The sequence below is a fragment of the Kwoniella shivajii genome, chromosome 9 (genome assembly GCF_035658355.1).
Source record: "Kwoniella shivajii chromosome 9, complete sequence".
In the NCBI taxonomy this organism is placed as follows: Eukaryota; Fungi; Basidiomycota; class Tremellomycetes; order Tremellales; family Cryptococcaceae; genus Kwoniella; species Kwoniella shivajii.
Genome location: NC_085916.1, coordinates 1,102,936 through 1,129,972, shown reverse-complemented (window position 1 = coordinate 1,129,972; position 27,037 = coordinate 1,102,936). Strand labels below are relative to the sequence as shown.

The 27,037-nt window shown below is 43.0% G+C and overlaps 14 protein-coding genes across 14 annotated transcripts; 6 read left to right on the top strand and 8 right to left on the bottom strand.

The window, feature by feature from the left end:
• Positions 1-328: 328 nt before the first annotated feature.
• IL334_006750 (uncharacterized protein) lies at positions 329-1,252 on the bottom strand (the record flags this gene model as incomplete). The annotated part of the gene is made up of 1 exon (XM_062938447.1): positions 329-1,252. One exon carries the CDS (start codon positions 1,250-1,252, stop codon positions 329-331), a length of 924 nt encoding a protein of 307 aa, XP_062794498.1.
• A 1,315-nt stretch (positions 1,253-2,567) lies between these two features.
• On the bottom strand, positions 2,568-4,248 carry IL334_006749 (uncharacterized protein; the record flags this gene model as incomplete). The annotated part of the gene is made up of 4 exons (XM_062938446.1): positions 2,568-2,667; positions 2,740-2,864; positions 2,945-3,244; positions 3,346-4,248. The coding sequence occupies 4 exons, from the start codon at positions 4,246-4,248 to the stop codon at positions 2,568-2,570; spliced, it is 1,428 nt and encodes a 475-aa protein (XP_062794497.1).
• Positions 4,249-5,140: 892 nt separating this feature from the next.
• IL334_006748 (uncharacterized protein) lies at positions 5,141-5,492 on the bottom strand (the record flags this gene model as incomplete). The annotated part of the gene is made up of 2 exons (XM_062938445.1): positions 5,141-5,262; positions 5,357-5,492. The coding sequence occupies 2 exons, from the start codon at positions 5,490-5,492 to the stop codon at positions 5,141-5,143; spliced, it is 258 nt and encodes an 85-aa protein (XP_062794496.1).
• A 909-nt stretch (positions 5,493-6,401) lies between these two features.
• On the top strand, positions 6,402-7,100 carry IL334_006747 (uncharacterized protein; the record flags this gene model as incomplete). The annotated part of the gene is made up of 3 exons (XM_062938444.1): positions 6,402-6,659; positions 6,759-6,965; positions 7,056-7,100. The coding sequence occupies 3 exons, from the start codon at positions 6,402-6,404 to the stop codon at positions 7,098-7,100; spliced, it is 510 nt and encodes a 169-aa protein (XP_062794495.1).
• Positions 7,101-8,083: 983 nt separating this feature from the next.
• IL334_006746 (uncharacterized protein) lies at positions 8,084-8,320 on the top strand (the record flags this gene model as incomplete). Its single annotated transcript, XM_062938443.1, has 1 exon — positions 8,084-8,320. One exon carries the CDS (start codon positions 8,084-8,086, stop codon positions 8,318-8,320), a length of 237 nt encoding a protein of 78 aa, XP_062794494.1.
• Positions 8,321-8,556: 236 nt separating this feature from the next.
• On the top strand, positions 8,557-9,390 carry IL334_006745 (uncharacterized protein; the record flags this gene model as incomplete). The annotated part of the gene is made up of 2 exons (XM_062938442.1): positions 8,557-9,116; positions 9,252-9,390. 2 exons carry the CDS (start codon positions 8,557-8,559, stop codon positions 9,388-9,390), a joined length of 699 nt encoding a protein of 232 aa, XP_062794493.1.
• An 882-nt stretch (positions 9,391-10,272) lies between these two features.
• Positions 10,273-12,821, top strand: IL334_006744 (uncharacterized protein; the record flags this gene model as incomplete). Its single annotated transcript, XM_062938441.1, has 9 exons — positions 10,273-10,410; positions 10,655-10,855; positions 10,917-10,979; positions 11,057-11,126; positions 11,206-11,580; positions 11,663-12,015; positions 12,111-12,265; positions 12,345-12,513; positions 12,597-12,821. The coding sequence occupies 9 exons, from the start codon at positions 10,273-10,275 to the stop codon at positions 12,819-12,821; spliced, it is 1,749 nt and encodes a 582-aa protein (XP_062794492.1).
• A 282-nt stretch (positions 12,822-13,103) lies between these two features.
• On the bottom strand, positions 13,104-14,126 carry IL334_006743 (uncharacterized protein; the record flags this gene model as incomplete). The annotated part of the gene is made up of 1 exon (XM_062938440.1): positions 13,104-14,126. One exon carries the CDS (start codon positions 14,124-14,126, stop codon positions 13,104-13,106), a length of 1,023 nt encoding a protein of 340 aa, XP_062794491.1.
• Positions 14,127-14,815: 689 nt separating this feature from the next.
• On the bottom strand, positions 14,816-15,439 carry IL334_006742 (uncharacterized protein; the record flags this gene model as incomplete). Its single annotated transcript, XM_062938439.1, has 1 exon — positions 14,816-15,439. One exon carries the CDS (start codon positions 15,437-15,439, stop codon positions 14,816-14,818), a length of 624 nt encoding a protein of 207 aa, XP_062794490.1.
• Positions 15,440-16,422: 983 nt separating this feature from the next.
• On the bottom strand, positions 16,423-17,433 carry IL334_006741 (uncharacterized protein; the record flags this gene model as incomplete). Its single annotated transcript, XM_062938438.1, has 1 exon — positions 16,423-17,433. One exon carries the CDS (start codon positions 17,431-17,433, stop codon positions 16,423-16,425), a length of 1,011 nt encoding a protein of 336 aa, XP_062794489.1.
• A 751-nt stretch (positions 17,434-18,184) lies between these two features.
• On the bottom strand, positions 18,185-18,942 carry IL334_006740 (uncharacterized protein; the record flags this gene model as incomplete). The annotated part of the gene is made up of 3 exons (XM_062938437.1): positions 18,185-18,448; positions 18,518-18,684; positions 18,765-18,942. The coding sequence occupies 3 exons, from the start codon at positions 18,940-18,942 to the stop codon at positions 18,185-18,187; spliced, it is 609 nt and encodes a 202-aa protein (XP_062794488.1).
• Positions 18,943-19,307: 365 nt separating this feature from the next.
• IL334_006739 (uncharacterized protein) lies at positions 19,308-22,490 on the top strand (the record flags this gene model as incomplete). The annotated part of the gene is made up of 11 exons (XM_062938436.1): positions 19,308-20,153; positions 20,228-20,488; positions 20,543-20,619; positions 20,675-20,795; positions 20,858-20,936; positions 20,987-21,113; positions 21,182-21,698; positions 21,756-22,002; positions 22,097-22,208; positions 22,273-22,293; positions 22,358-22,490. The coding sequence occupies 11 exons, from the start codon at positions 19,308-19,310 to the stop codon at positions 22,488-22,490; spliced, it is 2,541 nt and encodes an 846-aa protein (XP_062794487.1).
• Positions 22,491-22,879: 389 nt separating this feature from the next.
• IL334_006738 (uncharacterized protein) lies at positions 22,880-25,730 on the top strand (the record flags this gene model as incomplete). Its single annotated transcript, XM_062938435.1, has 6 exons — positions 22,880-23,119; positions 23,414-24,039; positions 24,120-24,354; positions 24,459-25,074; positions 25,178-25,611; positions 25,689-25,730. The coding sequence occupies 6 exons, from the start codon at positions 22,880-22,882 to the stop codon at positions 25,728-25,730; spliced, it is 2,193 nt and encodes a 730-aa protein (XP_062794486.1).
• A 323-nt stretch (positions 25,731-26,053) lies between these two features.
• On the bottom strand, positions 26,054-26,707 carry IL334_006737 (uncharacterized protein; the record flags this gene model as incomplete). The annotated part of the gene is made up of 1 exon (XM_062938434.1): positions 26,054-26,707. One exon carries the CDS (start codon positions 26,705-26,707, stop codon positions 26,054-26,056), a length of 654 nt encoding a protein of 217 aa, XP_062794485.1.
• Between the last annotated feature and the right edge of the window lie 330 nt (positions 26,708-27,037).

Sequence of the window (27,037 nt, the reverse complement as noted above, 5' to 3'; positions counted from 1 at the left end):
AGATGACGAGTATGATCCATTATCAGACCATTCGTTTGAGATTATGCTGTATTGATATAAAGGGTTTTGCATACAGGACTGAAGGAATAGTATGTATCGTTCATCTATAGAGAGCAACCTTACAAATTACACGTCATGAATTTCCTTGAGGAGGTTCTATTTATCTGTGAAACTTTCTTCGCATCAACTTTTCTCAGCTTACCCTTTTCACCCCCCCCCCCCCAGGTATGCTTTCGACGTGTTCGATACCTTGGCATGGAAGTAATGTTTGTCGATCGGACCTGAGCGAGAAAAGATTTGATGAGGGCTTCCAGAATCTCTACTGGGTTCAGTATGAGATCTGGGACGAAGTAGGGAGACCAGAAGGCTGCTGAATATCTCCCTTCCAACTATCGAAAAATACCTTCTGTTTTTTCTCATTATTTTGGAGGCGTTCCTTGTGACCTTCGGTTCCACTGCCATGCCTCAATTCATCCCAGAATTCGTCTTGAATTTTATCTAACGCTTCGAATCTGGAGTCGAGATCCCTCTGACTTTGAGTGCGATCGTGACTTTGATCAACCCCTGAAACAGAAGGGTAAGCAGTATTTGAAGTATCAGAACTATGATCCACAGCAGTACTGTCTGGAGTCACTGAATGTCGAGCACTCTTCATGAACTCTTCCCATTGTTCATCATCATGTTGCCTGCTGCGTTCATACTCATCAAACATTCTGTTCACTTCCTTCTGATGGTCCTTTTTCATCCAATCCCATCTTGCAGTAGCTTCTGGGAAGTGCTTGTTAGACTTTGCGGACAATTGCGAATCGGGTAGCTGGCTGGTATCATATACAGAGCTGGCGGAATTTCGCACTCTACTCAGGGAGTCGCGGGCACGTTGCATTGATTCTTCCCGACCATCATCGTATTCATCAATGATTTTCTTTAGCTTGGTTCTGTTCATCCCGCCCGGACTACCCCTATGGTCCGAAGAATCTGTGTCAGACTCGGATGAGCTGTGCGTATATGCTGGTGGACTGTAGTAAGGTGATCTTGCGAAATAGCCAGTAGGAGAGCCAGGAGCTGAGTCGGTGTCGGAGGAACCTGGGATCGACATCCCATCCCCCACATCAGAAGTTCCGCTGGGAGTGGAGAACCCACTCGACGAGCTGCGGGACGGGTACGAGGCATAGGTAGAGCCGTCTGATCGAGTATCATTGGGATCGGAATCTGATGGGGAATTGTAGGGCGAAAAGTTCGAAATGATAGACATTTTAAACAGAATCTCAGCTGATAAATAACTTAAGCTTTTAGACAATAATTTTAGTTCAAGCTTGAGTAACGATCTGTGGTCCAATCGAAGTTCAAAAATGAAAGAAAATGGGAGCCAGACGATGTGCCAGGCAATGACTTATAGTCGTAATACTTGACTTGTGTTTCGCAGAAATTGTGATCCTTTGAGAGTGAGAAAAACGTATCATCGTGGTTATCTCAAGGGATTCGAGTCGATTTGAAGAAAATGAAAGCAGCGTCATACATGTACGCACAAAGGCTAATCTCTTAGAAACGGTTTTACTGTCAACAATCATGTGGCATATTCGGCTGCGTTCATTGCCAAAGAAAAATGCATATATTAATGTGATCATCAGATCTATGAGGGTTGACGATGAGGACTAAGTTGGCATGATATTCACATCAAAACGCCTAGATAACATACGAAGCTTTCGAAACATAATATCTGGACTGTTTACTGCACAGTAGTTTAGTGTCAGAATAATCGAAATGCAGGAGGTGATTAAAAAAATGAGACATTATTCGTACAGTACGAAATGTATTGTTATACTCTTTCCTGTGATCAGCCTTGGGAGGGGTTAAACTTCGATTGCCATCCCTGGAACAAAAGAGGAATTAAATTTGGAAAAAACCGGGAAATTCGAAGTCATCGAGGATAAAAGGGAAGAAGACGCAGACCTGGTCGTTTGTGTCATTGGCCTTCGTAAGTATACCTGAAGCAGCTAGACACGACAGATTTGACCTTGACGCTGCCCAACACAAAAGAGGGAGTCATATAGCGACATAATTCGTATAAAAATTTGATGCCACAATTTGCAATGTTGCAGGAATGCCGGTCTTAGCATAAAGGAGATCTCAATACCAATGTTAACAGGAATGGAGGGAAATCAAGCGACAGCCAGGCTTTGTACGAAACCAAGTACAGTGAGTTGCGAGAGGGAGTGTAGTTTCAATCTCTATGGGATTGGTATCGCGGTATGGGTGTAAAAGAGTAGCCGATAGTGACGGAACGCCCACTGACGAAGATAAACACACGACTTCAAAGCCCACGCCAAGGCTGACGTCTAAAAGGTCAGTCATCTGCCTGCTAAATCGAAAATTGCCACATACAAGAAGTCCAATTCAGGAAAATGAGGGTTATATACGATCTCGCATGAGGGGGACCTCTGTTACACTTTAGTAGGCAGGATCTGATAAGTACATTGGATGTCATTCTTTCGATGAAGCGATGCGGGAAGTTCCGGAAGTTCAAGAACGATTCCCAAAGGTCGCACGCTTAATTGGGTGCATAGCAATCAGTTCAGCCAAGGTGGTACCCATCTAGTTTCTTCCCATACGTTTGCACTCAACCCGTTGACTTCGGGCCACGGATGGCATCTAACTTTTTCGGGTGGTCTATGAAGTTGGCAGTAGTCGTATCAATGCTAAGTCTCGATTAATGGGGTGCAAATTTCATATACAACTCACTTGCTCAACCACTCAATCGGACTATCCAGCTTTTGAGGCGGTTTCCCATCTTTCCAGGCAAGTAGTCTTTTCTGCTTCTCCAAGTCTTCAACTATATCCAGCGCTACATCTCTTTCATAAGCGAACTACTCATCCGTAATTCACAAATCAGCATCTACTTTCTACGCATCAATATCATCATTATTGGTAGGAATGGGTTGCTTACTTGAACAGAAGGGACAACTTGAACTTTCCCAAAACCAATTTTCCAAAAATCCGATGCGATCAACGTACATTCACTCGCAGCACATTCACCTTTTTCTTTGTTTCCACTTCGGAATCGTACGTTGTAAGGTGGTAAGAAAGGTTTAGGAGATAAGATAGCTAATGCGTTCCAAGATGAAAACACTTGAAACGGTTGTAGGTTTTCATATGCTATTCTGGATTTTGGCGAGTTGGGAAAAAGGTTGGAAGAAGGTGACCACCACGTGTAGTCTATAGGATAGAACAAGTCTCCTGTATCGATCTGGCTCACATGTCGGATTAGCTCAAAAGTCCTTTGATAGAGTATGCCTTGTTTGAAGGAAGATAACATCTATTTTGCCCCTTCATAGGGAGAATGCTCACAGTTCTTCCCACCCATATATCATAATAGTATTCCGGTCGTTTCTTCCACCAATCCATTCCGGTAGTTATATCCGCTCCATTCTTATCATGCTGAAAAAGCAATTCCAAAATATCCCTTGCGTGCATATAAACATCATTGAAGAATACTACTGCTTGCGTTTCCTCCCCCCATCCCTTTTCCCATAAAGGTGATAGCGCCCTATTTCTCAATTCTGATATCTTCTCAATCCTGTTGTGTTGGTTCCAGTCTATCTTGGGTTCGTCCGTCGAGACATTGATGTACGAAGGCGATATTCCCAATGAATGTAGTAAACGTAATAAAACTGAATTTATCACTTTAGGCGTACAATCATCTGATGGACCTTCTAAAATCGATAAGGAGATATGCGATGCACCTAAGAAGGTAGTGAGGACGATTATTGAATTCAAGATATCTGGAAGATGATCTTCTATTTGTCTAGTATTGGTGACTAACAAGTAACGACCTTTTGATTTTGCTTTCAGAGGAGAATAACGTTCTTGTTCAATCGGTGTGAGAGATGGATCAAGATATATCGGTTGAGGCCCATTGGGACATTGTTCCAGATAAGCTGCATAAGTGGTGTTGATCCTTGAAGCGAGGATAGGATCGGATATATGTAATGAGGGGGGTTTGGAAGGTAATAAAGCTGGCATTTGAAATTTATGATGTGTCGATGTATCAGGATGAGAGAATAACGATATCAGAAACAAAAGTCCGACGATCAAAAACGTTATGAGTGGTAGCCCCATATTGGAGGTGGAGCTGGAGCTGGAGCCGGATTGGAAGGAGTTTCGTCGATTGTGTGGATAAGGGATAGGAGGAGGTGATGACGGTCGACCTCCCCTAAAAGCCTTGAAAAAGGAGGAGGTCGAACGTAACATCTTGAAGGGGTCATGTATGATTATCCGCCATGAAATGTTTACTTTTCGTTATCTTTAGTCGCCCAGTTTCCGCCTGTATACTGTTCTGGTGATCCCAGCTTGATGCGACCATTTGCATGAGACGAATATGATAACAGGTCATACTCGATTAATCTCTAGTCTCCCTGGAATGTCAACCAAATTCCTTCGCTTTCATCTACGCCCAGGAACAAGGAAACAAATGATGACATCATCACATTATCAGCCCATTCTGGAGATGTTCTCGTAAGAACCAGCTGGCATATAGCAGGAAGCCTTGCGAGTAACTGTCTGACGCATGGAAATGGAACGCACGGAATTGTAACAGTCCATTGACCTCTGATCTATGCAAGACCCTCGACAAGGTCTGTTCAGAACGTCAAGTATCCGTTTCTGCCAGTAGCTCGCCGATAGTCTCTTGAACTATTCCCTCAATTTCTCCTGCACCTTTCACCTTCTTTTTGTCTTAACGATCCGAGGAAAAAACAGGAAGAAAATATGGGCTCAGACCAAGTGACTGGCAGAGTTTTCCACGTCCTTTACTCACCTATATCGAGCTGGTCGGAATAGTGCATTGACCACTTGAACTGTCAGTGCCTTTCTGCTCTCTTTCGCTTCGAGCCCTAGCGGGTTTTTGGGGCCTGCATTGAGTTCAGACAGGCTTCCTTAAGTATGCAAGGGATCCAAAACTGCATCTATCATCACATCTCGTAACGAAAACCATATACAAGACAAGCAGGAAAAGAGACCCATAAAATAATCTTGGCCCCGGTGTAGGGCCTGTTATAATACGGTGGCAAGGGAAATATGGGGTATGGGCATACTGCATTTTATCAAATTTCCATTTGTTTGTTGTCCCCTCCCTCCTCGAAAATTAGCCGCACAGAAGGCTCATGGATTCAGGGAAGAATTTTAGATATTCAGTCTTCTTTTCGATATTATGGGTCAAATCCTTGATCTTTGTCTCGATTGTTTCGAGATCTTTGGTCACTTGTACTATTCAGATCCACCCAATGCGATAAACAAGGAGCACATGCAATCAGTCTTGAATTATGATGTGACATACAATGAGTTGGATTGAGGTACTTACCGAGCTTGTCGCCTGTGGCATTACTCATCGCCTTGCCAAGGAAATCTTTCTCTTTCACATATTCAGATAGTAACTTCTTCTTGAACTCCAGTTCTTTCTCCGCTTCAAGTATTTTACTTTGCTTCACGTACTCCATGATTGATCTGATCTTTGCCTGATGAGCTGGTGTTTGTTCATCGATAGTACCCGCGATCGCGTACGAAAGTGCTAGCATGCATTGCATCTCCTACGGATGATTAGCCATAGAGCTGGGATGAATTACTTACGTTGGGTGGTCTTGAACTAGAAAACTCGGATTGCGATGGTCCATCTTGCGAGGGTGTACCTTGTGGTTTCCCAGAGTTCTTCTCAGCCGGCGGGGTCAGCGATCGTGAACTTCTGCCTCGCCGTATATTCACTTACTTTGTCATTACGTCTCGCCATGGCCTATGAGGTATAATTTCACCTATAACGAGTAGTTATTGATAAGAGAGTATTAAAGAAGAGTCACTGAATCAAGAATGAAATGCATATCAAGATCTGAATGAAGTGAACGAAAAGAAGTGCTTGTTCAAATAGTGGGAAGAAACATTCGTTTCTGGGCTATCCTTCCTGATATTCCAATAAGGAGGACCACCCGGGAGACTAATCTCTCCGAAATTATGAAACTCCTTTTTGTTCCCCTTTGCTTGGGCCATCTACCCCATTTCTTTTCTTCCTCGGCGCGGAAAAGCGCTATTGAAGAAGGATGAGTTGCCTTAGCCCTCCGACCGTGTCCTCTTCAGATGCAGACCTCGCATTATACCTTTATGATCGGCATTCACAACATGGCCTTCGTTACATGCACCGTTAACTGATACACGCAGTTGCCACGGTGATGACGTCATGTCAATCACTTTTGGATGTCACGCCGAATTTCAGAAATTCCTTTCAATACTGCCAGACATTTGATCTCTCTCTATCTAATCGAAGCTTGCCATTGAATACCACATTAGACAGCTATACAAATTCCACGCTCTTTATTCCAGGTCACTGATACGTTCCATCCAATTACAGTCTTGACACGATGTCCACAAGAGATCAATTATTCTCTTCTCGTCCTCCTCAAACTCAAGTCCTGCTTCATTCTGCACTTCGTTATGCTCAAATCGCATCTATGATCATACCCCCAGTCTACCTTGTGCGGACTTTAGTGCTTAGAAGAAGACCATTCAGTATCAGAAGTTTTATGCATACTTCAATCATCGGAACCGGATTGGGAGCAGGTGTTGGAGTCGGATTAGGGTATGGTGAAAGTGCTGTAAGGGAGAGATTGATCAGAATTGTCAGTACTATTACACTGTCATATTTCTATCTTTCCCGCTTAACATCTCATGGGTCTCGTGAACGGCATGACTGACGTCGGTACTGAACCAAATCATAGAAATCTGATACATCCCAAACCCGTTCAAACGATTATTCACTTATTTCAGCCACGCTATCAGCAATGTTAATACCTGCTGTCTTCCTCCGAAGGGCTCCATTACCTTCTTTAGTGATGGGAGGAGCATCGATAGGTTTAGGTGTAGGAGTATGGGCTCATTTAGCTGAAAGAGTAGGAAAGGGTCAGAAAGTGCAAGTCGGAGATATTGTGAGTTGTTCGCTCGATTTCTATCGATCTCTCTCCCCTGTCAGTTGTTGCATGAATCAACAAGCTGATTGTGCCTTTGCACCCCATTAGACTGGAGACGTACCTGGTGTGGGTGATGTAGCTAAGAAAGCTTAGTTTGTTCCGAATATATGCATACAAAGTATAATGAACATTCTTGCAGATCAAAAAATAACTTGTTGATCGAGGCCAATTTACGCCTTGCCAGTAATCGTATCATTCAGCCGGTACTTCTCCTTCTCCCAACATCAATCGTAAAAGTGATTACAGACAAAGAGACCATATCCTGCCCGCTCTCCTGAGTGGTATTGAAACCATCATCGTACGTCCAGACAATGACGGGGATTTAACTCTTTTTCCGGCGATCATTCTTTCCTCTTTCGCTTCATCACAATCAAGAAGACATATGAGGGCCACGCGTCTCAAGCCCTCCTTTGACATTTATCGTCGTCAACACATGGCCAAACAACGCGCTTCTTCCATCACTCTGGGAAAAGGAAAACCCGGAAGAAAGCCTTTCTCATTCTTCTGGATGAATTTTTTGAGAGGGAAAGGGTGGAATGGAACGAGGATCTTTCTTCTCTACGCCTCATCGAGCACAGCTTGAGATCTGAATTATTGAGGAAAAGAGGGTAAGATATCAACTCGAGCCTACTCGACTGCTCAGCTTTACTCATCGGATCCGGGGCTATGTGATGATGACGAGGTAATGCATCGGCAGCCGTTGCCACCCATATGAGTCAGTGCATTCCTTCTTACTACGATCAAGGGAATATGATATATAAGCTATGACATTTCTAACTCATCTTTTCACCCTTTCTCTCTCTTCTTTCTTCACCTTATACTTCCATACTCACAAACAAATTTTAGATTCCTTTCTTTCCCTTATATGCTATATAATCAACTGAAACGGGTACCCGTACTCTGAAAGACGACTTGGACGACGCCACAGCCATTACCCTAATCCGTACCTCATAGCTTTGCGCTGACCATAGCAAAGTTTCACTTCCCCTGTATCGCTTCAAAGACCACCCTACGAACCATCCAAGATATTCCGTCGAAGATCTCGAAACAAGCTTCGAAAGCTACCCCCTTCGGAAATGGCTCTCCCTTACAACTATTGGACAGGCGAAGGTCCTATCGAACCGCAAACGCCTTACATGGTATATCCAAGGTCTCATTCACCGTATCCTCAGTATGCTCAATACGGTCTCCCATACCCACGGTCCCACTCCCCTTATCCACATTACTCTTTTTCTCCTCCGCCTCCGCCTCCTCCCCCTCCACCACCGATGCCTTTATGGGGTGTCCCGGCTATCCCGGCCAGCTCAAAGTGAGTGAAATGTTACGCGACGACGTTGATCTGATATGGGACATCTCTGACGTGTATGTGTGTAATCGTAATCACAAATTCTCCTTCAAACCCTTACCGTGATGAATAATCCCTTATCCTCCACCCCTCGGCCACGACCTACATAAATCCCTCGTTTTCCACCACCATTGTACCATTCTATTTTCATATCCTCTTCGTCGTTCTTTTCTCGCTACTAAATTCGCCACCCGTTGGATCAAAATGGACAGTCCTTGGCTTGCAAACCCAGAAGGAATGGTCCGAGACCATGCCGAAAAGCTCACCAACGGGAACAAAGATGTTGGACCTGATGATAACGAGTTATGGTGGATTGAGAAATGGGGAAAGGATGATGACGAGAGGAAAATCATCATGGAGGTCATCAAGAGTAGAATTGAATTAGATTGGCCCTATAATTACAAGGCTTTATTACTTCTTGGGAAGATGCCGGAAGGTGAATTGAGTGATCTGGAAGAGAAATTAGGGAAATTTGCCGATTCCCCTCAAACTGTAACGGGTGCAAAACACCTCAAAGAAGTATCAAAACCTTTACATGAGAAAGCCAAAGCTGCAAAAGCAAAGAAGGAGGAAGAAGAGATGAAGAAACGCCAAGAAGCAATCATGGGTATGTGGGGAGGATTATGGGCCAATAATGGATATACTGCACCAGCATTACAGTATGGAGGATATATGGGTTGGCCTTACCCATATGCTGCTCCCCCAGGGATAGCAAAAGCTGCTTCGATGGAATGGCCCGGTAAGCCTCCCGAAGGCTGGTCCCCGTACGTTGTTGTACGAGGTCAAGCAGTCGGCCCTTATTATCCTTACATCTATACCCCTTGGCCCCAATGAGAAACACTTTAAATCGTACGGTCATCTCTCTCATGATCAAATAGCTGACCATGCGTGTTTGATAGGACTTCGATAACTGCTTTACCTCAGATATACCCCTTTTCACGGACTGGATATTACGCAATACAACCTGAACCACCGAAAGATGCTGGAAAGCCTCCATCTCCTTGGTCGGTTTATGTCGGGATAGGACCGAAACCGTGAGTTTACCTATCCACTTGAACAGCGATGTATCGAATCTAAGTCGAAACTGGCGATGAAAGGCGGTAGTTGATTGCTACTTTTATTGATCACTCTCTTCCATCGTGTATCGATGAAAAACCTGCTACCGACGACACAATCTACAATCTGCTCGTAATGTGACAACATCCCAAAAATGGCTACATCAATTATCTGCGATCACAAATCAAAACCAAAATGCTCAATACAACTTGTCCGATTTATCCTTTCATCAATGATGATCTACTTCCATAATCGCCATTAACCTATTCTTTTCCGTCTCTTCGTATTTCAGTTCTGGTATATCAATACAGAAAACGCTTCCACTTGGTCTCACAGAATTGACTGAACAAGCTAGCGCTGAACTAGCTTCAAGAGGATGGTGATAGTTTCTTTTCTTTCATACTTCGTTTTCGCTCTCTTCTGTCTTCTCACGCATAATATCATGAAGCCCTGAACGAGATTAGGCTGAAATATCAATGACATATATTATGCATCTCATGTTCAATCTGCATCGCTGTATCGCTGTCTGAATATCTGTCGGAAAGGACGAGATGAAGACGGGGTCGTATCGGCGAGATGAACCTCCACATCGAACAACGCGTTTGTTGATGACGGCGATGGCAAAAGAGAAAAGCTTATTGAAATTTAACAAATCCGGACACGTCGATGGCATAGATATAGTATTACAAAGCAAAAGCTTACAATCTGGATCACATCATTAACATCGTTCTGCATCTTACCATCGTTTGTACATTACCTTCTCAGCATAACCACCCCTTGTCTCTGCTTCGCAAGCAATCCATAAGGTTGGATAATCAATCGTTCATCAAGTCTCAATAGCCAAAAACAATTACCCGATTCGATATGAAATCGAAATGTCTCTCGGCGCTATGTCTGATAGCGTCAGCTTCTGCAGCTGGACTGACAGGAAGAGAATCACTGAAGCCTGAGAGTAAGATTGCAAGGAATGTGTTGGAAGGGAAGAGTGAAGGATACTGCAGTGTGAGTGCCAATTGCTTCGATACATATGATGTTTCCTGGACAACAGATGAAAGCTGATAAATCGTGAATATCAAATCTCATAATTGCACTCCAACTCACTGGTCAATGAAATAACACGATCAATATACGGACATGAATACCTTATTCCCTTTCGCACTGATTATCACCTTGCTCTCGTGTATTCACTTCTCCCCTTCCTTATCCCTGCCTATACTTCTGAACGCTCGCACATAAAAACAAATAGCCATCAGGACCCATCGAATCAACACATTGTTTATACGAAACAGTCGAAACACTGAATCATCAATTATTCCCTTCCCTACATGATCTAGTCACATATCCGTTTTTTAGGCATTACAAGGTGGATCTACATAAGGAATGTCCTTTTTGGTATGAGAATGGATTCTGTATGAATAGGAACTGTGGTGTCGAAGAGGCTAATGAGGTGAGGAAATTCGGGTTTTGGATAATGAGGATCTTTCGCTGATTTGCATCGGTGATGGCAGGACGATATACCGGAAAAGTGGAGAGCAAGAGCTTTATCAGAAGTGCGAGTATCGTCACCTGGTGTAAGTGCATATTTATCATCAAGCTCGAACTTGGCTTAAGGATGGTTGGATCATTGCTGATCTCGGTTTACATGCAGGACGAAGGTGTCTCAGGGTGCTACTTCAAAGAACAAGATTTCTGTTATGTAGAAGATGATGCTGATCAGAGTGAGTCCTCTTTTTTTTTCATCATCCTTAGTGACCGCTTAGCTTGCCATAAACGGGCGCATACTGACTTCTTCCGTAGATGGACAGTATGTCGACCTAACTCTGAATCCAGAAAGGTTTACAGGATACGCAGGAGATTCAGCACATAATGTTTGGAGAGCGATATACGAAGAAAATTGTTTTGGATTATCAGAAGCTTCTTTATCTGAATTATCAAAAGCTTCATCCTCATCGGCTTCATCGTCTTCAAACATCAACGGAAATGGAATGAAGAAGAGTGATATAGCAAGTGCTGTGGTAGGCGCAGGAGGCATCAGTAAATCTTCTCCTTCAGATATACCTACTTGGGGATTCAGTAAATTAAGTGAAGGTTGGGGGACAGAAATGGTTAAAGCCCCTCTGGAAGGTGAAGGGATGTGTGAGGAGAAAAAGGTTTATTATAGGGTTATTTCAGGTGAGTTCAAAACCATCTATTTTGACCGTGAACAGATAATCAACTGCAGCTGAATCATCGATATACCTGAACGGTTTTATAGGTCTTCACGCATCAATTTCTATCCATATTTGCGCAGAATATCTTGATCAAACAACAGGAGAATGGGCACCGAATTTAGAATGTTTCATTTCACGATTAGCTACTCATCCCGAACGATTATCAAATGTCTATTTCAATGCGGTTCTATTACTTCGAGCAGTAGCTAGAGCTGCACCATATTTACAAGCATATGATATAGCTACTGCGCCGACGTTAGGATCAGGTGTAAAAGCAGGAAGAGAATCTGATAAATTAGCCAAAGAAAGGTTTGATCAAGTGTTGAATTTAGCAGGTGGGGATGGTATGTCAAAAGGTTTCGATGAAGGTGATTTCTTCATGGGTGAAGATGCTCCCGTAAGTTCTTGATCCACTTCACCGTTCTATCCAAATAAACAAGTATAAAAGGATGTACAGAGGGTTTAGACTAAAACTCGAGTTCCCCCTTTCAGATCCTTAAAGAACAATTTAAAACCCATTTCCGAAACGTATCGAGAATCATGGATTGTGTGGGATGTGACAAATGTAGATTATGGGGTAAATTACAAGTATCAGGTATCGGTACCGCTTTGAAGATTCTATTCGAATTGGATGATAAAGCTTTAGAGTAAGTGTATCCATTAAATCAAAAGATCGTGAAAGGAATTTATGCTAATAGAAGACATATGATCTTCATGCTTGTACAGTCCCAAAATCAACCCCGACTTACTACAACGTTCAGAGGTAGTAGCATTGTTCAATACTCTTCATCGAATAAGTGAATCCCTAGCTGCAGTAGAAGAGTTTAGGAAGATCTATGCCGCTACTCAAGAAGAAGAAGTAGAGGAAAGTAAGAAAAAGCTGAATGTGAAGAAGGTAAGTAGTATAAAAATCCTTCGTTTTGTATATCTATCCTCCACAACTGCAGTCGAGCTGACTGTACTGAACATATCAATTAGGCAAAGGACAAATTGAACGAGACTATATCACATCATCCTAAATCAGTAGAAGGATTTTCGATATCTTCCATAATAGCTATAATAGCATCCACGATCGAAGGGTTCAGAAGAACATGTAAAGGCTGTGTGGAAGTTGGTATACGGACAATAGAAGGTACTGGGTTCGGAGAGGTACTGGTAAGAATAAAAGAATGGTTAGGGGTGATTGGAAAGGGAGAATTGTAGAATCACCTCATTGTCGCTTATATACATATACATGCATTCAACATCATCGTCTTCAGAAGTTCTGGTGGGGCTTCCAAGTATATGACGTGCAGAGCGAATGCATCAGCAGGATAGTCTAAAACGAGGCGACTAATATAATCGCTTTTATCATCGCGGGACCCAAACCTACTTGAAAGAAAGACGTGATGGCAAGGGTGATGACACTGGAGATAGCCAGACAATGACACAATGTATGACATTATAAATTCTGAATGACGCTGGAATTTGACATACTATATACGCTCATAAAGGTCCATGAAGCTGTTCGCTCAATGCCTCTTGATATTCGGCGAGCATGAATCTTCTCCGGTCCAACTCATTTGCCGTTCCTCTATTTTGTCCAGCTGCTTGGTCGACGTGTTCTTGACGTATCCGCCTCCTTAATGCATCGGACATGTCGTCTCCCTCAACGATCAGCGATGATACTGCAGGTATCGTGAATCTTCGGTCTTGAAGTAGACTTCTAAGCTTGTCCTTCACAGCGTCTTCATCGCCTTCGAGTGTTGTGCGCGTATTTGGTGAATCCACATTGAGTGACAAGTTGAGTCCAGTACTTATCCAGGAGCCTTCATATGCAAAGGATTGCTGACTAATCCCATCCACGCCTGCGACCAATTCATTGACTGGAAGACTTACTAACTTTCCTGTCACGTCAACGTTTTCTGGATGATCCTGTTTGAAAGATTCCAATAGATGATCTTCGGTGTTGTTACTGAGGTCAATAGTGAACTCGACGGAGCGGAAAGGCTTCAAGATATCGTCTTGGATGAACTCAGATTTGATATCGTCGGGCAAGTAGGATAGAGTGAAATTGTAGTTGCGACTGACTTCACTGTCAACCTTTTCATAGGAACGTTCCTTGTCCCCAAGCTCGAGATTGTCAAAAGAGTAGTAAAATGGAGCCGGATCGGTTCTTGATTGATGATGACAGAAGAAATTAGAGACTCTCAAGACGCTGTTAATAACTTTTTTGCTGTTGAAGACAGTATCTCGAAATGTTTCTGGATACATAGTGAACGTTACAGGTTCGGTAAAACCTTGACGAAAGCATTGATAATCTTCAATGGGTATTGTGGGTCCTTCAATCATCGTTCCTCCACCAGGATCCGTATCTGATGGGGGTTCAGTGAGGAACGATAGCAAATGGGTAGCCTTGACGTTAGAAGATTGAATTGGACGTGGCATAAGGTACTCCTCTCGACTTTCAAAATCTAGAGGTATAGCATCAATGGTAGCCCACGTACTCGCATTGATGGCGGTGGACATAGCAAGTTCCTGATGTTATTTGAAGGATTCTTGAACGAGGTTGGTAATGAGGGATGTATATCGCTTGACAAAGCGTATCATGCTTTATATACATATTTGTCAAGAACTACGGAATGATTTTATACCTGAACTAAGATCGTCATTGGAGAAGACAACGAAAGAAAGGAAAGAAGAAGCCTCTGATTATCATGAGATCATCCTTTCAAGTACTATACATATTGTTTGCCGAGTGCGATGACGATGCAGGACATGCCGATTCTCGACTTGTGGGAGAAAGGGAGAACTGATTCAATGTGAAGGAAGAGCGATTGATACATCAGTCATACCCATGCATAGCTGCGTAAATCATACTTGCCTCAAACCTCAATCTGGTGGCGGGTAATACAGGTTGAACAATTCTTTCCCTAAGTTAACTCTCAGATCTCATTATCTCAGCCTGTCTTGCTATTGCGATTAGAACAGACACTCCCGTGGCGCTTATTGTTCTATCGTCTAACATCTTTCCCAGCCGACTTTTTGAATCTGCGGTGTGTTCTCCTTCTTTCGTCTGGGTCAAGTTCGACTCGAACTTGAAGTTGAAGTCAAATTCGCTTGTGAACTTCTGTGAAACGTATTTCATACATTGATCTTCGATAGGTGGTGGAAAATCTTGAGCAGGGATACTCATCAATTTGTCCTTCGTAACGTATTTAGGAATCGTTAGTGAATCTATCAGTCAAGATCGAAGTACATAAAACCCCCTCCTTCATTCTGACGTTGCAGCCGATCGTATCGAAATTGGAGAATGGATCGGTCTGTTTGAGATGGGAGAATATATCGTCTCCAGTATCGAGCTTCTTCGTATCAGCATCACTGGTCGCAGGATCGGCGAGAGTGAATATATGAAGATGATACGATTCCATTTCAGTCTTTTCTGGAGATGGGGATGAAGAACTTGAAACTGGATTGATGGATTCAGAAATCCCTTGATGTTTACCGATATGTTTTTCAACCACATAAAAACCTTGTAAAGTACTCTTAGTGACGTTACTCCTATCCTCTGTCATTTCCCTCATGTCTTCTGGTCGAATGCGAAAAGCAATATCTGACTTTGAGGATCCGTCGAAAGCTGGATGGTCTTCGAACGGCACGGTATCATTGGAGGATCCATCTACAACATCAGCTGATTTGATAGATGTTGATGGTCTGTTCAGGGACAAGCGACGAGTAATTCGACTGGTGGATGGGTTTTCGGTTGCTCTCAGTAAAGATGTCGCCCAACCATCATTGAGATAGGCCGAGAATTTCAGAGGACATGCGTCTTCTTCTGACATATTCTCTATACGTGAGATGATGGAAAGAGGTAGTATTATTGGAAGGTCTGATGACTGATGAACATAAGTTGGTGAATAATCAAGACAAGTGGACCTGCAGCCACCTTAGTAGTAGATGATTTACGTCCAAGGTGACATGTCTCTGTTTTGGCCTTCGTTCCAGCTAAAAGAATAAATTGACAGCGATTGTTAACGAAAGGACGTGACCGTTCTCCATTGAATCAAGTACCAGTCTGTGAGCGTAACCCTTGCCATACTCTGTACACGCAATGATAGTCATCAATTCTGCCGAATCATGACCGGTCTCGAAGGCTTGAACCAGACAGAGCAAGACAGATTTCAAGTAATGAATGACCTTTTCGTGTCTCAGTGTAAACTGGTTCAACCCGGATTCCGCGGATTGAATCTCGTTCCTTTTGGTCAATTCACTTCGGGTAAGATTACAGTAGCTGCTTATGCACGATCATGACAAATAGTGAAGAACGGGATTTACTGCTCATTTTAACTCAAAAATGATCTGGCTAGTTGGTTCAAGTCGCATTTTGAGATCTTGGGACCTAGCACCTATTGAATTCCCATGTACTAACACTGGTGAGAATCATTTTGGAAGCGGAGAGTTGTGGAACTACCTCATTCATCGCTCATATATACATGAAATAAACGTCATGATACAATAATCACATTTCCGTGCTGCTATTCGCCTCTAGGTTGTTTGATGGAAGATAAGGGGGCAATATAAGACTTCACTATATAAAAGTATTGATTCATCTGAAGGAAGGCTATGAAGTGGAAGAGAAAGCACAAACCACCTACAGGATCCGAAGTCTATCTACAAGAACACTTTGTAGGGATTTATGAAAGAAAGAGATGGTGTCAAGAATTATGATATACCTGAAAGAGAAAATGACTTGGACAGAGTATGGGAGGAGAAACGAGATAAAGTATCAAGTCCCACTTCCATGCTTTAGTGCAAATCACAGGTATCAAGGTCGTCCAGGTCCATAAAGGCGTGGGCGCAATGCCTCAAGCTGCTCCGCCAAGTATCTTATTCCTAGCTCTGTCGCTGTTTCTGCGGGCGATGAATGTGTCGCCTCACGCGCGTAGATTTCGTCAGCAGCCGCTTCACGCTCGCGCTGATCCGCCTCCATACGATTTTCCCACGCATCGTTCACTCCCGTTCCTCTGACAATCAGGTATGTCACTCCAGTCATTGAAAAGGTCCGATCTTGTACCAAACTTCCAAGTTCATCCCTAGTTGCGGTATCATCCCTTCCAGCGACTGCACAAGTATTTGGCGAATCTACGTTGAATGTCAAATCAAGCTCGGTGCTGGTTCGCGATGATGTGTACTGGAAATCATATTCACCAAATCCCCCCGATACCGAATGGGCGGGAACAGCGATGAGTTTTCCCTGTTTAGTAACATCAGTATTTCCTCTGTGAGCCTCTTTGAAGGAATCTAATAAACGATCTCCCCTAGGTTTCATGGTAAGTTCGATAGAGCGGAACTTGTCTAACAGTTTCCCTTGGCAAAGAGCGGTTTTGACATCGACGGGCAGTGAGTTCAAGGTAAAATCGTACTGACGACCGACCTTTCCATTGACTTTGGGACATTGATCACTGTTGCTTGTTGGATAGCATCTTGATAGATGATTGCAGAAGAAATTGGTCACTTGGACGACGCTTTTGATAGCCTGTTCAGTGTCAATAGTGGTGCCACTGAACACTGCTGGAGTTATGGTCAAAGTGACAGGGTCTGTGAGACCTTGGCGAAAACATCGATAATCCTCAATGGGAATTAGAGGTCCGTCATCTACAGGTAAATCTCCGGGACTTGTATCTGATTGAGGCGCGGTAAGAAACGATAGCACATGAGAAGCTTTTGTCCAGGTGGACTCGTCGTCCTCACTTGGCGAAAGCAACCTTTCGCCTGCGGTGTCCAGGGGCCTAGATTCGATGTCGATCTGTGTGCCGGCGTTAGATGAAGTGGACATGGTGAATAATAATCTTATATGCTAAACCCCAGATGTCAAAGTACAGGGATGAAGATGAGTGGTCAAGAAGTTCATGCTTTATATGCTTGTAGATCATTGTGACACGAATGTTGTCAGAGAGCTCATATCAGAAACCAGAAGACGACGATACAAAGGAAGGAAGAGAACGTCATGTATTATCAGCAGATCCTTTCAAGTACAGTACATCGCATACTACAATGACTGAGCATGACGCGTGAAGTCTTCGAATGAGCGAGAATCGGTGGAACCGAATGGTCGACTCAATCTGTATTACTGAAAAATCAGAATACGACTTCGAGCGCTTTGAGCATTTTATAAAATCAATATCCTGTGGGGTGAGTAACATGCCTGAGCTATTATGTTCGTTTCCGTCGAAAAATTGAACTGACCGGGCCTGTTTCGTTGAAGGACATAAATTATGTATAATGGAACGTTAATGGTTGATAACCTCTGGATTTAAGCCTTGCAATACACGCAATGATCACTTTGCAGGCGGAATTCACACGGCTTTGTGTGAATTTCCCGCAAGATAGAAGAGAGCACTATTTAGTCGCGCTACTAAATCGAAAGCTGGTTGTAATGATTGCGTGAATCTCACAAGTCAATAGCGTGAGGACAAAGGTCGTGAAACCCCCATGATTATGACCATAAGTATAAGAGCAGATGTGAAAAATCAATGCAAGTGATACATACAATTCAAGTATATTTGTCTCGTCCTTCCGTGTGAGATCTATTCCTTTATCTCTACACCTTGAGTTTTCTCAGCTAATTCATCTACTTTCTCAGCTTCTTCTCTGACCATCTTATCTCCTTCTATAACTTTGATCTCACCATCTCCTTCTTCTACAGTAGCATCTTTATCCACTTGCTCGTCTTCCTCGTCGTCTCCCTCCACCTTGTAGAGATATCCTTCGATCCAGCCTGAAACTTCTTCTTTACCTTCTCCGGCGAATATCGATTCTGTGAATGCGTCTCTCCCTGATGCGTTTGTTTGCTGAGATCAACGAAACGTCAGTACAAGATGATTGCACACTGAAAAGAAGTCGAAGCTCAAATAACCTACCTTGAGTAGAGGTAAACCACCACCTTGTTCCTCCGGTAATTCGACTAACGCCTTGACGCAAGCAATGTGGTTATTCGATACTGCCCAATGAAGTGGTGGAGAACCGGCTTCGTTGGTACGTGACAATAGATCTTTGGGTATTAGGGGAATAAGGTAGTTTAATACGTCTGAAAGGAATGGATTAGCTGAAGCTTCATTGCGGTTCTGACAACGTTTCACCCTAGTCATATTTGAGCGGATGACTCACCGATATGACCATTTCCACAACACATGTGTAAAATGGTATTTCCTCTTTCATCTTTAGCTTCAACTAATGGCCCGGCACCGAATTTCTCCACGAATTCCTTTATCTCATCTAATTCTCCATATCGAGCTGACAAGAGAACTTCCTCAGTATCTTCAGCTGTGGGAGCGGGTCTTGGCATGTTGCTTTAATGATGTGACTGGTGTATATGTGTATATGATCTTGCAGCGAGCAAAGTAATCTCTCAGTAATCATGGATGTCAAAGTTGTATCCCAAAAAAAGTTGAAACAATGGGATTTCCCATAAAATATCTGGAAAAAGCATCGATACACGTGGTCGGGTGGCAAAAAAAAAGGACGGTCGTCACGTGATCTGGAGGATGACTGTACTTGTATGACCCGTTCCTGAGCCTGGTATTACCCGTCATCGAGAGAGAAAAAGGATCGATTGCTCTCTTCTGACTTGTTCACTGTCTCTTCTATATAGGGATAATGGATAGTGGGAGATGAGTGAAAAACACAAATAACAGATGAGAACCCTTCGATATGGCTCGAGGAACCACCAAAGCTCCCAAACAATCACCCACAAATAACAGCGGAAACATCTTATCCTTCTTCTCCAAAACACCGACTCCTCGTCGAACGTCCAGCGCGTCAAAAAATGAACTTTTCGTCCAAGTCGAAGATGTAAAGCCCAGTTTACATGACAGGAAAGGGAAAGGTAGACCGAAGTCTTTATTTGGGTCCATAGAAGATCCAGTGGTGATCAGTGATGATGAAGATATATTACCTGTTTCCTCCCCTTATCAAATCAGTCCAATAATGAAGAAAAGGAAATTAACAGCTATATCTCTCGGAGCTGGACCTTCTGCGAGTAAGGAGAAAGAGAACGAAAACGATATACCACTCCCATTCCCTGGTTATCCAGGATTCAAGACACCTGCAACATGGCCAGAAGTGATCAATGTTGGTGAATTGCTTGACGGAGATGAAGGTGACGATGATGAGGGTGAAGATGGGATTCCACCTTCGGATGAAGACGGCAATAGGACACAAGATCCTGAAGAAGGTGATGACGCCGAAAATGATGATTCAGGTATTGACATGGAAGTCGATCAACAGCAAATACAAGAGACCATTGAACCTCAAATTCCTCAAGGAGATATACCGCGAAAACAGTTTGATCAAGGTGATGACGATTTCGACATGGCTGAAGAATGGGAAGAACCTGAAGACGAAGGTATGGGAATGGACGAAGATGGTGAAGGCGATGATGAAGGCAGTATAATATCGGAACCTATCAACAGATCAAGAAGTAGAAATCAACCCAAGGGGAAAAACATGACGGAATGTCCCGTTTGTGGAAAATCGCTCAAAGGTAAAGTGGATACTGTAAGTTTACCTTACTCGAAATTTCAGTCAATTGGTTCTGAACCTTGACGAATGTTCAATCCCTATGTCTTCAGGTCGCCGAACAACATATAAATTCATGTCTTGACACATCTTCACCGAAATCGTCAAAAAAGTCTCGTCCAGTATCGTCGTACGCATCATTCTCAACAGAACAATCACCTTCACCAGAACCTGAACCAATCACAAAAGGTCCCAACGCTTTCTCGGTACTGATGAGTGGACACAAAGAAAGGGATCAATGGAAAGATGCCGAAGCAGATCTGAAAAGGGATGGAAAACGATTTATAGGAAGAAGGAAAGCACCGTTCTACAAAGTATGTTTAAGTCAATCAAAACACCATCAAGTCAAGCTGATCAATCTGATTTAGGTCATGACTGGAATGCCAGTAGCTGTAGACGCGTTCAGATACGGTGCTATACCGAAAGTTACGGCTTATCTCCTTACGTGAGTTCTCACATAGCACATTCTGGCCCTTGAGACTGATGGCAATTGTGTATAGACATGCACATTCCGATCATTATACCAACTTGTCGAAGAGTTGGACTCATGGCCCGATATATTGTTCGCAAACCACAGCGAATCTTATAGTACATATGCTAGGGGTGGAACCAAAATGGGTCGTAAGTTTCGTGTTTTACGACTGATCCGCCGTGTACGGGCTGATGATGAGGTATCTTCTTAGCATGGGTTGCCGGATAACATACCATTTGTGATGCCAAATACTGGCGGAGTGACAGTGATGCCCATCGAAGCTAATCATTGTAAGCTGAAATGTGCATACCAGGCCAGTATCCAGCTGATCCCAATATAGGTCCGGGCTCATCTATTTTTCTCTTTGAAGGACCTCAAACAGTCAATGCGGGTGATTCCGGCTTCAAATCACCCTATGTAGGAAGCAAGCGAATCTTCAGATACCTCCATTGTGGTGATTTTAGAGCGTAAGTCGATACTCATCGTTGTCATCCTATACAAAAGTCCTTTGAGCTTATGCCAACTATTATCCCAGAAATCCTAAAATGGTCCTCCATCCAGATATAGCACGAGCACCTATTCACACATGCTATCTCGATACGACCTACCTCAATCCCAAATACTGCTTCCCTCCTCAACCGCAAGTCATCAATGCTTGCGCTTCACTTGCTCGAAAAATCGTTGTAGGGATCTCACCGGATGCTCCAGATTTCGAAGTCATGAAGCCTAAGGTATACATCAAAGCTGAAGAAGGTCAAGAACTCAAAACTGATCCTGAAGAATTAGCCGAACGGTCAAAAGCTATGATGGCCGGCTGGCTCGTCAAGAAAGAGGACGAAGTCAAGGATGAGTTGAAGGAAATGGGTGATCTCAAGCCTAAAGGCAGAACTTTGGTGGTTATGGGTACTTACTCGATAGGTAAAGAGAGGATTGTCAAAGCTGTCGCAAAAGCTCTCGGCTCTACTATTTATGCCGACCCTAGGAAGAAGGGCATTCTTCTATGTCAGACAGACCCTGAATTGCATTCTATGTTGAGTACTGACCCTATTTCAGTAAGTAGTGCGGAAAGCATCCTCATTGATCGAGATGCTTATACAGCTTTCTTACAGTCTCAAGTCCATCTTCTTCCCCTCGGCAATATTCAATTAGATCGCATGCAACCGTATCTCGCCCGATTACATCCCCATTTCGACCGAGTATTAGCTTTTAGACCTACAGGATGGACGTATTCCCCTCCTGCTGGAACAGACATGTTACCTGATGTGAACACCGTCATCAAGAGGGATCAAGCTAGATGGTTCAGTGAGAGGGATCTGAAGGAAATGAGGGGTAGTTGTAGGACGTTCCAGTTGTTTGGTGAGTATTATCGTTTCCGTAGCATCATTTGTAGTTCAGCTTCAGAGATTTCTGAATTTGGTGCGGGCCGAAGTTGATTTACTGCATCGTCCAGGCGTACCTTACTCTGAACACTCGAGTTTCACGGAATTAACCTGTTTTGCACTGTCAATGCCTGGAGCTGATCTGAAAATGATTGCGACTGTCAATGTGGGGAATGAGAAGAGGTCAGTACAACAGTTTATGACTGCTCCCTTAGTTGAACGCTGCTAATACATGTTTCGAATACAGTCGAGCGAAGATGAAGAAATGGTATGTCCAATGTCGCTTGCAAATGTCCGAAACAAAAATAGCTGATTATCCTCAACTGCTGTAGGTTCGAGAAATGGTCAGCGGAGAAAGCTCGCCGGAGAGAGAAAGGTCTACCTGCTATAGTGGAATATCGTGATGAGACTTTTGTGAGTGCTGTGAGATATTCACCAGGCGGGGATACTGATCTTCGGATATAGTGGTAATTGCTCCAGACAAGGAGGAGATCAGTATACAATTTAGCGTATGGGTTGTTGTATCACATCAAGGGGTTTATTCCACATGTATCATACCAATAAGCATCTACGCAAAGGCAATTCACTATCCATTCTGTATATTATGCATTGACTGTATCTTCAGGAATGCTAGCAATATACGACTTGATGCGCAAATTGAACTCTTTGCCACGATTACTTTTCGACAAGGCCATAATAACCGGGTTAAATTTACCTTTGATTTCCCAAATCTCATCTTTAGTCATCGCGACTTGTCAGTATTTCCTTCATTAACCCTAATCGACTCGAGTCAGGTTGACTCTTTACTCGTCCTGTCATCCGTCCAACACGCTCGCCATTAGATACGAGCTATCATGTCGATGATAGATAGACTTCGAATGCGCAGAGCGTCATTCTCCCCCAATGGATCAACGACAGTTTCAACCTCGTCTTCGGGTGCTTCAACACCTTCATCATATTTCGGGAACAAGCTGACTATGCCATACGAGACTCCAGATAGTAGTGGGATAAATTGGTTGTTCGCTTTACCTGATGAATTGCTTGAAAGGGTCATGGTGGGATTAGATCGAGTGACGCTGAGTAGATGCTTTAGGGTGAGTTATAGCTAGCTCGTCTGTTTTCAGCGCGGTAAGAGGAGTTGTCATGACGTTTTGGCAGGATGTGGAGGAGAATGGTGGGAGAGGCGTGGGCCAAGAGAACACCAGTCATCGTGAATGATATCGTACGGATAGAAGCCCACGAACGTTGTTAAAGACAAAGGGAATAGGCGAGAGATATCGTGTTCAGAGGGATCTGTAAAAAATGATACCAGAGCAGAAGCTATATCGATAATCTGAATCATATTCGCAAGTCATTGGAACCTTATTGATCTTTTCCATGCACCTTAGGTATGCACACGTTTGAATGATCTTCTAAATACATCAATTCCAATATCATTACATTACACATTATTATGTTCTTCATTACGATTAAATCCAAATTCAATCAAACCGTCGAGGGATAACCCAAATCATATTCCACCTTCAAAAGCTCTATTGTTGTCCACTCTAAGAGAAAGGTTAACCAGATTCAGGAATTTTCAACCCAAACCTTCTGCTAGTCACCAGAATCAAATCAAGTTCCAAGAATCAGAAGGTAGATTATATGAATATTTAGAAGGTGTTTTATTGAGAAATGTACCTCCTTTTGAAGGGAGTAGGGAAATCGGAAAACAAGTTGCTGTTTATGAATTATCAAAAAGAGATGATTGGGAAGATCTACCCTCTACATCTACTAACAATGCCGACCGATCTTCATTTGATAATGATAAACAGGAGGGGGATCTCTCATCAGATCAAATGGAAGAGAAGCGGAAAAAAAAGGATGATGAAGGGGAGGAAGAAGAAGAAATAATCGTTGGTGAAAGGGAAGATGAACTGATTAACGATATAAGAAGAACAAATCAATTCGATTTTGATATGCAAGATTTCGCTGTTGATCCAGGACAAGATTTATTTGTAGTAGCTGAAACTAGGTGAGTGCTACTCATAATAGGTTTTCTCTTTCCTCTTTTCCAATGTAAAATCCTGATGAATCATCACAATCCGATCATAGGCATACATCCCCCCGAAATTCCACTCTCCATATACACTTACTCACACTTTCGACATTCCAGCCTCACCCGTTGGCAGCTCAATCGACCTTAGACTGGCCAGTAACGCTCCATACGAGAGTATCAGCTTTGGGCTTCCAAATATGTGATGATGGTTTATATGTCCTGAGGAATAATAGTAGTGGTTCTAAAGATCATCTGGTCGGTTGGCAATGGACCACAGGGAGGATGGCTTTGGTGAGTGATTATGACTGAGACAATCATTTCCCTTGTCGTCATCTCCTTGATCTATCGAGGACTCGTAGTGGTCGATCAAAGCTGACGTATATACCACTTCGCAGACATTGAAAGCTCCAGCCGTATCAACATTCGAATCATTCATCTTACTCACCCCAACATCGTTCTTGATTCCATCCGTTCATACAAGACTAAGACCCGATTCATTGATACAAGATGATTTAGCAGATGCAAGAGATCTAATATTCACACACCATTTACACATATATGCTTTCCCACCTTTTTCTACATCGCAGATCAAAGAAGGAGAACCATTACCACCAGCACATTCACCAACACATATAGCAGTAATTGATTTACCTAAATTCCTCATTGATTTAGACGAAGATCTACCTCCACCTAGAATGACGATTCGAACTGATCCACCACCACGATCACAATTCCCGTCTCATCCAAAAGAGAATCCTCAACAATTCATACCTGATCCAGAATCAGGTATAATCATAATGGAATTTTACTGTCAACCCTTAAATGCGATTTTTGGTCAGAATAATCGACCTCATTTCGTCTTGTTTTCATTGAAAAAAACCTTCTTAGCTTATTTACCTGCTCCGACAAGTCCTTTGCTAGTTCAAGCTTTCCCAAGACCTGCTCCCGTGATCAAATGGAAATCCATAGCGGACAAAGTAAGATTCATAGGTCCCGATGAGCCTGAGCAGTGTGAGTGCTAGTACAATAGGTACTTCATCTTGATAAGTTCCGGCCATTACCCTTGTCTGCTATTTGTGTCTTCAATCGCTGATGTTGTACCTTCCTCTCACAGCTTGGGTGTGTTATGTCTACGGATCACGATATGTTGTGCCGTACCATCATGAAGCAGAGTCGTCAACTACCATTCGACTATACGATTTTGATCCATTACGTGTACGACAAGAACTATACTCGAGACGAGATAGCAATTTCACAGCTTCGGCACCTCAGTCACCGAGAGGGATAGTACATCGATTGATGTTTGGATTATCAACGTCCACTTCGCCACCTACATCCTCTGCAACTACACCGAACGAAGATATCAAATTTGATGGTGACAAGGATGGTATATATCTAATCACAGAAGAGACTGTCCTGAAAAAGAAAAGTCCGCTAGATCAGGAAGTCAGATCTGGTAAAGATTTACCTTTTATATACGCAGAAAAGAAATTGAGAAAGGAAGTGGAAACGGTAGTCATGGATGGTGAGAGATTGGTAGTCTTTGATGTGAGTATTTTTTTCAAGATTTTAACAGTTCAACGAGACGTGTTGGAAGGATTTTTCGCTCATGAAGTATTTGATAGTACCGCGGTGATGAGGAAGTGATGGAGATCATGGACTTCTAAAGTGGGGATCGCTGACACAAGCAAGAATATCTTGTGAGAAGGGTTTCCATGATCAGTATACACAATTTTGCTCGAGATAATATCTGTGACTTTGTGATTGTATTATTCGCATCCGTACATATACATGTATACAAGATGTATCATCTATCTATCGTTTGGTTCAGTTCATATCGTAAAGTACGACTTCGCATCTATCGTCCTTCATCATCATATTTATCATCTCTATGAAACATGAGAAAGCGTGCTGGTGCCACCTTATGTACGCTCTATCATGTATCGGAATATCCACTGTTCCCAAATCTGCAATTTTTGATTATAAACACTTAGATTACATTACCCATCTTGACATATTCCACACCTTTACCTTCTCCGTTCGGACCATATTTCACAAAGGTATTATCATCTAGTATTATCATCCCGCAATTCTGATAGAAGCGCTGTTGGTTGGCTCTTGCATCAAAATGAAGCAACACCCTTTTCCCACAATACACCTCTCGAAGTAGACGTATTGCATAAGCAAGAAGTTGTCTACCTATTGATTTACCTTGACAAGATGGATTTACGGCAAACTTATGTAGCTGTACATGTACATCCTGATCTTGTAAGCTGACGGGTAGACTCGAAGGGTTAGAATAAGGTTGTATGGCCAATGTCAAGATTCCAATAGGATCTTGTTCGATGTGCGGTGTAGAAGGGAGGAAAGCTCCTGTATGTATTGTATCTTGAGACAAGTCATAAGATGGGACTAGTTGGAATTCAATTGAGATTGATGGCCATAAAACTAGATGTCGAAGGGGGATAGTTCGTTCTGCTGGTATGCGACGAAAGACAAGATTGCTGAAAGAGGATCCTGAAGACACCGAAGTGAGGTTTGTTGCACCGGAAGAAGAAGGCGTGTTTATAGAACTGTTAGGTTGATGATTTCCTTGAGTTGAAGAAGGGGAAGGCATGGTCGATGACTTTCCATCGTCAAACATGTACAGGATACCAGAGATTCAAGCTGCACGCAGAGGTCTATCCCATCAGCGTTTGATTTCTGCTACATGAACCTGAAGAAGATAACAATGAAGAATGTCACGTGACTGACACATGATTGGGTGCCTGGACGGCGCGAGTGACTGTACCATAAATGATCAGAAACGCGTCGGTTGATGTCATCTTTCGAAAAATGCCTTCATGTCGTTGTTATTATTTCATAGTTCAAATATACTCAACATACTCGATCGACCTTGCTTGTCTACTGCACTTTGCCTGCTTACACTTCAGGGAGGAATCTCATTCTGCGAGAATCCCCTTGCATCTCATCA